The sequence below is a fragment of the Nycticebus coucang genome, chromosome 3, assembly GCF_027406575.1.
Source record: "Nycticebus coucang isolate mNycCou1 chromosome 3, mNycCou1.pri, whole genome shotgun sequence".
In the NCBI taxonomy this organism is placed as follows: Eukaryota; Metazoa; Chordata; class Mammalia; order Primates; family Lorisidae; genus Nycticebus; species Nycticebus coucang.
Genome location: NC_069782.1, coordinates 59,093,323 through 59,101,828, shown reverse-complemented (window position 1 = coordinate 59,101,828; position 8,506 = coordinate 59,093,323). Strand labels below are relative to the sequence as shown.

At 47.7% G+C, this 8,506-nt stretch overlaps 1 protein-coding gene and 1 pseudogene across 8 annotated transcripts in view; one reads left to right on the top strand and one right to left on the bottom strand.

The window, feature by feature from the left end:
- Positions 1-541: 541 nt before the first annotated feature.
- LOC128580907 (pleiotropic regulator 1-like) lies at positions 542-2,622 on the bottom strand (annotated as a pseudogene).
- Positions 2,623-3,873: 1,251 nt separating this feature from the next.
- The window catches only part of HNRNPM (heterogeneous nuclear ribonucleoprotein M), a 54,759-nt gene continuing 50,126 nt past the window's right edge, over positions 3,874-8,506 (top strand). For 7 of the 8 annotated variants that reach the window (XM_053583380.1, XM_053583378.1, XM_053583375.1 and 4 more), the window contains exon 1: positions 3,874-4,163. In XM_053583380.1, the coding sequence (XP_053439355.1) occupies positions 4,051-4,163 (113 nt within the window). In that variant the 5' untranslated portion in view covers positions 3,874-4,050. The remainder of the gene's footprint in view (positions 4,164-8,506) is intronic. The other variant, XM_053583381.1, reaches the window with a different exon arrangement.

Sequence of the window (8,506 nt, the reverse complement as noted above, 5' to 3'; positions counted from 1 at the left end):
CACTACATCATCCTCAGTAGAGTGCTGTAGTGTCACAGCTCACAGCAACCTCAAACTCTTGGGCTTAAGTGATTCTCTTGCCTCAGACTCCCAAGTAGCTGGGACTATAGGCACCTGCCACAACGCCCAGCTATTTTTTGGTTGTACTTGTCACTGTTATTTGGCAGGCCCGGGCTGGATTTGAACCTGTCAGCTCTGGTGTATGTGGCTTGCGCCCTAGCCGCTGAGCTACAGGCAGTGGGCCTTGAGTTTCTTTTTTATATTCCCAGCCAGAGCATAAAATGACTGGATATCCTTATCAAAACAATACCACACTTAAAAAAAAAAAAAAGCAGCAGTAGCAGCAGAAGGCAATGCCACATTAAAATCTCTCTTTGTAATTTTCTTTTTTTTTTCATTGAGACAGAGTCTCACTTTGTCGTCTCTGGTAGAGTGCTGTGGCATCAAAGCTCACAGCAACCTCAAACTTTTGGGCTTAAGTGATTCTCTTGCCTCAGACTCCCAAGTAGCTGGGACTATAGGTGCCCACCACAACGCCCGGCTATCTCTTGATAATTTCTGGTTTCCAGCTGACTGGATGAGTTTCTTCCCATCACTGTATCATTCTCTTTGCTCACTTTGTTTTATCAGGTTCAGCTGTTAGTAATTGACTCTCAAGCAGTCTGGGAGGCCAAGGTGGGGGGATTGCTTGAGCTCATGAGTTTGAGACCAGCCTGAGCAAAAGCAAGACCCCACTCTCTACTAAAAATAGAAAAACTGAGGCAAGAGGATCACTTTGAGCCCGAGAGTTGGTGGTTGTTGTGAGCTATGATGTCACAGCACTCTCCCCAGGGTCACAGCTTGACACCTTGTCTCAAAAAAAAAAAAATGAATCAATTCTCAGATTGATCAAAAGCACAGGCCAATATTTCTGGTTCACTGCCCAAAGATCCAGGCTGCACAGCTGCATGAACTCTCTGAAAATTGTAGCCAGTTCTCCAGGCCCAAAGATGCATAGTGCCATTGTCAGCTCCAGATACAAGTATCAGAATTTACTGTCAATGTGTTAATAACAGCATTATGACTGGAAATATTTTTAATGAAACTTCCATCAGAGAATTCCCATTTCTTTATGTTAGCTGGAGAACCAGATGCTAATGTGTAATGTCTTGGATGTAAAACCACAACCCGGACTGATTTTTTTTGTGATTTGTTAATGTCATTCTGGTTTTTCCAGTCACCAAATCCCATGGTCATATTGTAGAGTCATGGCTTCCTGTAATAATCTGTGGTTTTGCAGCTCACTGTAGCAACTGCATTTGTATGTCCAGATAATTTGTGTACACTAGCCTTAGTTCTCACATCCCAAATCTATGCAGTTCAATCTCGACTACAGATTGTTGGGTGCAAATCCATACAATACACTGCACTTAGATGTCCATGATAGTGACTTACAACCTTATTATGTTCAAGCTTCCAGCATTTTACTCGCTTGTCTTCTCCACAAGAGAACAGGTAGGGGCTCCTTGTGCTATCACACCCTGCACTGCACTAATATGCCCAGTCAATGACAGTTTCCATTTGCCACTAGCCAAGTCCCAGTTTTTTTATTTTTTTATTTTTTGAGACACAGTCTCCCTACGTAGCCCTTGGTAGAGTGCCCTGGTGCCCAGCTCACAGCAACCTCAAACTCTTGGGCTTAAGAGATTCTCTTGCCTCAGCCTCCCAAGTAGCTGGGACTATAGGCACCTGCCACACTGCTCGGCTATTTTTTGTTGCAGTTGTCATTGTTATTTTAGCTGGCCAGGGCTGGGTTCAAACCTGTCAGCCTCAGTGCATGTGGCTGGCGCCATAACCACTGTGCTATAGGCGCTGAGCCCAAGTCCCAGATCTTTATAGTTCTTTTAGCAGATCCAGTAATAAACCACTGATTTCCAGGTTCCCCAGCAATACATCAAGCCCAGGCAAGATGCCCACTGATAACCCTGTAGAGTTTCCAAGGTGGGTGTCACTGGGGTTTTGGCATTGTAGGGGCTTTTTTAGTCATCAGTGCAGAGTTCTTGGCATTGCCAGGCTCCATAACAATCAAATTCACTGCTGTAGGCTGTGAACAGTCAGGAGCCCCAGGATGTTGCTAGTCGCTTCCACAAGGTGCAGTATGATTTGCATCAGCCTTGGCCTGAGAGGAAGGTAATGCTGACTATGCAGCTGATTCACTTGGCATTCTTTGGATCTTATATCTGCTGTCAGAGCAACCCCAGGTCCTGATGGATATGGATGTGTACCTGTCACCAAATAGTAATTTTCTTGTTTTTGACTGGCAAGATACTGTTTATGACCATATGAGTCTGCTGCATTCTGAGGGCTCTTCCCTTTAAAATTTTCTTTTGAAGTAGGCATATGCAACACAAGACTATATTCATTATGAAGCTTGATTGTCACCTTTCATTTGTGAGACAAAAGATGGAAGTAGAGGTACTGTGCAGGTACAATTTCAGCTCAGCCAGGCTCGGAGGGCAGCAGGAGCCTCTCTTCATCCAAAGGCACAGGTTTTCCATTATCAGCTACAAACATGTCATGGGTCCTTTTTAATGACCTATACACAAGTGTCTGCACAGAATGTTTCTGTACCTCCTTGACCATGATTCTGCATCCTAGGGTTTTTTTTTGTTTGTTTGAGACAGAGCCTCACTATGCCGCCCTCAGTAGAGTGCTGAGGTTACAGTTCACAGTAACCTCAAACTCTTGGGCTTTAGCGATTCTCTTGCCTTGGCCTTTCAAGTAGCTGGGACTACAGGCACCCACCAAACGCCTAGCTATTTTTTTTTGTTGCAGTTGTCATTGTTGCTTTAGCTGGCCAGGGCCAGGTTTGAACCTGTCAGCTTTGGTGTATGTGGCCGGTGCCCTACCCACTGAGCTACAGGTGCCACCCTGGGGGTTTCTTAATAAGTAAATGAGCAAACTCTGCCTCAGAGTGGTGGGGTCACTCTTTCAAAGTCTGTTTTCTGCATGAATCCCTGCCTCATTTGTATCTCACCTACAGAGGAATAAAAGTGTTTCTTGCCCCAACTGGAAGGACAAGGTGAAGCCACCATGGCTTAGAGAGTGGAGGAAACCACAAAGTGGGAAGCCACCCACCCCTACCCCCACAGTTAAAACCTACTGTAGCCTGTAGGAAGAGCAGTGGCCTGTAAAAAGAGCAGCAGGGAGGACCATGTGGCTGGAGAAAGATGGATAGGTCCTCCTAGGGTGGCTGCTGGGCTGCTGGGCTGCTGAAACATGTAGTGCATTAGCTCTGCTGGCCCTTGGGGACCCTCCTCATTCCTGCACCTGGACTTCCTCTGCTTTCTGGTACCCACTTCTCCTCAAGCCACCTTTGGAGTGTGGTGCCCCTGGAGATGGTGTAAAGATGTAGTCCCAGTTACTCAGGAGACTGAGGCAGGGTAATTGCTTGCGCCCGGGAATTTGAGGTTGACGCCACTGCAACTACGGAGGGGAGGGATAGGGGTGGGGACAGAGCGATATTCCGTCTAAAAAAAAAAGGAAAGAAAAAATAAAAGATGCTCCAGGACGTGCCATCAAGAATAGAGAAAGTCTTCTCTTTGCAGATCTCTTCTAATACCTTCCATTGCAGCAATAAGAAAGTTTTAGTTTGGTGTTAGCCTGTCTTTAATAATCCTCTAGTCTGAATCTTTCAGGAACCCTTAGCAGAACTTTTGCTGCCTCTGCCTCAGCTCTGGTTACAGGAAGCTGGGAGTGACTAGATCCGAGGGTGCGGGTGTGTGTGGGTTGAGTGGGGAGACGTCTCCCTTACTGTACCTATAGGGCAGGCGGGCTGCACCTCCAGGTGCTGCCTAACGCAAGTTTGTTTAGGAATGAATGAATCGACAGCTGCCTGTCTGCGCCTGCGCGCGGTGGGGCCTTGGCTCAGAGTAGGGGCGTGGCAGGAGGGGACCAGGCGGGAGCCGGACGCGGCGCCAGCAGACGTTACTGGTCGCGCCAGGTCACGTGAGCGCGCAGGCGCACCCCCGCGCAACCTGCTCCCTCACACAAAGCCCAGACGCGGAGAAAATGGCGGCAGGGGTCGAAGCGGCAGCCGAGGTGGCGGCGACGGAGATCAAAATGGAGGAAGAAAACGGTGCGCCCGGAGTGCCGAGCGGCAACGGGGCTCCAGGCCCTAAGGGGTGAGTATTCCACGGCTCCTTAACCCAGGGTCGGGCTCCTAGGCGGCCGGCGGCGGCTCCGTTAGGTCTGTTGGTCTACCCCTGGCGTGGCCTTGGGCCTGGCCTATCCCGCAGGGCCTGCCAAGGGTGGGAGCAGCCCAGGCTGTGGCTGGGGGTCGGGGGGTGTCGGGCGGCCCTGGGGGCGCCTCCAGGATAGCCCCCTACCCCAGGCCTCGATCCTCAGCGCTTCCTCCTCCGCCGGTTCCAGCCCCATGGCCGAGGTGTCTGCGCCCCGGGCCACTGCGCACCGGCGTGATGGCGCGGGCTTCAGGACCGGGGAGCCCCAGGGGCCGCCTCTGCCGCTCGCCGGGCGGGTGACCTTGGGCTCGAGGTTTCCCGACCTGTAAAGTAGGGGGAGAGCGCGCCCCGGGTCTCGGCGCGCAGTTGGCCGGGGTAAACGGCGGGGAGGTGGGGGTGGTTTCGGGGAGGGCCGCGAAACGAGATTGGGGCTTGTTCCCTGTTCCCCCCCGCCCCGCCGCCCCGCCGCCCCGCCGCGCCGGGTTCCCAGCCCCGCGGGAAGCGCCTCCCTCGGAGCCGCCCCTCGCCCCAGCTCTGGCCCCGGCTCGGGTCCTTCGCTGCTTCCCGCGCGGTCCCCTAGGTGCGCAGTAGGAATTAGCGGAGAGACGGGATGTGCAAGCTCAGGGTTCATCTTTAGAAACAAAAAGTGGCGCGGGGCGAGAGTGACACTTTTCTTGTGTCGGGAGAAATTCGGTTCTGAGGAGCGCTCACCCATTTTCAGACTCTGTCCCCTTTTTGTCCGTGCTCAGAACTCTTTCTGGGCTCTTCGGTTTTTTTTTTTTGTAGAGACAGAGTCTCACTTTATGGCCCTCGGTAGAGTGCCGTGGCATCACACAGCTCACAGCGACCTCCAACTCCTGGGCTGAAGCGATTCTCCTGCCTCAGCCTCCCGAGTAGCTGGGACTACAGGCGCCCGCCACAACGCTCAGCTATTTTTTGGTTTGCAGTTCAGCCGGGGCTGGGTTTGAACCCGCCGGTGCCCCACCCACTGAGTCACAGGCGCCGCCCGGCTCTTCGGTTTTTAAAGTTTACTTGGAGAAGGTACCATCAGCTTGTACCCCAGGTGAAACCCACGTACTGATAAGTCACGTGAGAGGGATGCTGTGGCTCTAAGACTAGCTGACTGGGAGGAAGGGAAGGGGAATCCTGGGCACATGTTGTATATATGTTTTTTAATTGTGATAAAATACACATAACAAAATTTGCCATTTTAACCATTTTTGAGTGTACAAGTTACTGGCATTGAGTACATTCGTAATTTTGTACAACTGTCCATGTCCAGAACTTTTTTAATTATCTCAAGCTGTAGCCCGTAAACACTACTGCCCCCCTCCCTTGGTAATGTCTGTTACACTTTCTGTCTCTGTACATTTGCTTTTGCTCTTTTTTTTTGCCACTCTTATATATTAATTTATTTTAAGGTACATATGCATTATATTGCTTTTGCTCATGTTTTAATGTGTGAAACTTAAGAGTTTATGAGGTTTACAGGTGAATTAAGCACTTAGGTTAATGAGTGTTTGCTAAATATGCTACCTATATTGTTAGATATCAAATCTGGAAAAAATGCCAGATTCTTTCTCCCCTGGGGAGGCTAGAAACAAATACCGTGGTTACTGGTCCTTAGAGATTAGGAGAAAAGCTTCCTTTGATCCCAGCTTTACTGTTGAGAACTCTGGAAGGAGATGTATTCATTTACACTTTTCTCCCTATCTAGGGGAGCTTAGTAGGATTTCTAAGAGCCATATTTGGAGGACTTTAAGATAAATTTATTTCCTGTATGCTGGATACAGTGCTACTAGAACCTTGCTAGGTGGACAGGTTGAATTACTTACAGATTATATAGCATATGAGGTACTTTTTTCAAATTGACAAATATACATGGACTGTTGGAACTTGGAAGTTTTAGAAATAAAATAGGCCTCATTGGAAAAAAACCTTCAATCTAGTACTGGCTTAATAGAGGATACTCTAGGAAGCTGGCTACACTTAGATCTTTGTCAAGGGGTGTGTGGATTTTTTTTTTTTTTTTTTTTTTTGACAGAGTCTCACTTTGTCACTTTTGTTAGAGTGCCTTCGCATCATAGGTCACAGCAACCTCAAACTCTTGGGCTCAAGTAATTCTCTTGCCTCTGCCTCCTCAATAGCTGGGACTACAGGCGCCCACCACAACACCCAGCTATTTTTAGAGATGAGGTCTCACTCTTGCTCAGGCTGGTCTCAAACTACCAAGCTCAAGCAATCCACCTGCCTCTGCCTCCCAAAGTGCTAGCATTACAGGTGTGAGCCACCTTGCCCTGCCTGTTACAAACCCTCTTGAAGCAAAGCTCCTTACCCAGAGTGGACATTTCTTTTAGTAAGGTAATTGTGCTGTGATAGAGTTAAATGGAATTGCATGGCAGGGGGCCTGGAGAGAGTGACCCCACACTTGCTGCCTGCTAGGTGGTGTTCCTCTTGGAGGACAAGGATCATGATGTGGTAGAGAAGATGGTTGGGGAGAAGCAAAGAAGAGAGTATCCAAAGACCAGGGATTAGGGTATACGCTTTATTTATAAAGAAGTAAAGTTACTGTGTCCTTTAAGGTTGGAGCCTTGGAGGCCAACTGTTAGGTGATAATTCCAGACTAAGGAATTTGGGACTTGTATCTTGAAAAGTCTTTGAGAGATGGAAAAAAGCAGAAACTGAGTTCTCTTGATTTCTGTGTCACCAGGAGTGGAGTGTTGGTTCAGTAGACTGAAATGGTAGTGCACTAGCGAGTTTGATTGAGGACTCCAGTTTGGAAATCTTGTTTTGCAGTTAAATTATTTCCCGAGTGTGAGAAGATAATTTGCTTAATTTGGATAAGAAATCTATTCCATTTTAAATCAGTCAAGATTTAGAGTTAAGATATATTTAGTCAGAGAAAAATTCATTTAGGTTTGAGCTTGATAATTTTTTTTTTTTTTATTGTTGGGGATTCATTGAGGGTACAATAAGCCAGGTTACACTGATTGCATTTGTTAGGCAAAGTCCCTCTTGCAATCAATAATATTTTTTTAAGTAAAGGTTGCATTATATGTTTAAAATCAGTGATGTCTCATCTGATTAATTTTTGTGGCTAAATCAGAAAACAGATAGATTGGATATCTTAAAAATTCATCCCTTAGGCTGGCTCAGTGGAACCTATAATACTATTACTCTGGGAGGCTGAGGTGGGAAATTAAATTAAATTCAGGAGTTCAAGACCATTGTCTCTACTAAAAATAGAAACATTAGCTGGGCATTGTGGGAAAATCCTTAAATTCAGGAGTTCGAGACCATTGTCTCTACTAAAAATAGAAACATTAGCTGGGCATTGTGGTGAGTGCCTGTAGTCCTAGCTATAAAGGAGGCTGAGGCTGGAGGATTGATTGAGTTCAGGAGTTTGAGGCTACTGTTAGCTATGATGAAGCCAGAGCACTCTGCCCAGGGCAACAAAATGAAACTCTGTATCAAAAAGAAAGAATTTATCCCTTTTTGAAATGTTCCTTTATTTAGAGACAATCACACTTTCTACCCACTTGCTGCAGTGGAGCAACCTCAAGCTCTTGTACTTAAGTGATTCTCTTGCCTTAGCCTCATGAGTAGCTGGGACTACAGTTGCCCACCACAATGCCTGGCTATTTTTTTTTTTTTTTTTTTTTTTTTTCAGAGATGGGTCTCGCTCTGGCTTAGGCTGGTCTTGAACTCCTCAGCTCAAGCAGTCCACCTGCCTTGGCCTCCCAGAGTGCTGGAATTATAGGGGTAAAAAAAATTTTTTCTTTTTTTTTTTCTGATTCTCTTGCCTAAGCCTCCCAAGTAGCTGGGACTCCAGGTGCCTGCCACAATGCCCGGCTATTTTTTTGTTGCAGTTGTTATTGTTTAGCAGGCCTGGGCCAGGTTCATACCTGCCAACCTCGGGCCAGCGCTGTAACCACTGTGCTATGGGTGCCGAGCCTAAAAAGATTTTTAAAAAGATTTATATTTAGCATAGATTCCCAAGAAGGTACTGTTAGTGTTGACTCTGCCTAACAGTCAAGAAAACTTTTTTTGCTCATGCCCGTAATCCCAGGATTGTGGGAGGCTGAGGCGGGAGGATTGCTTGAGCTCAGGAGTTCAAGGCTTGTCTGAGCTAGAGACCCCGACTCATGAAAAAAATGGAAAATCCCAGCCAGGTGCCACAGGGAGCACCTGTAATCCTGTGGTTTTGGAGGCTGAGGCAGCAGGATGCCCACGGCCGGAGTCTGAGGTTGCAGTGAGCTGGGAGGCCATTGCAGTCTGCTCAGGGC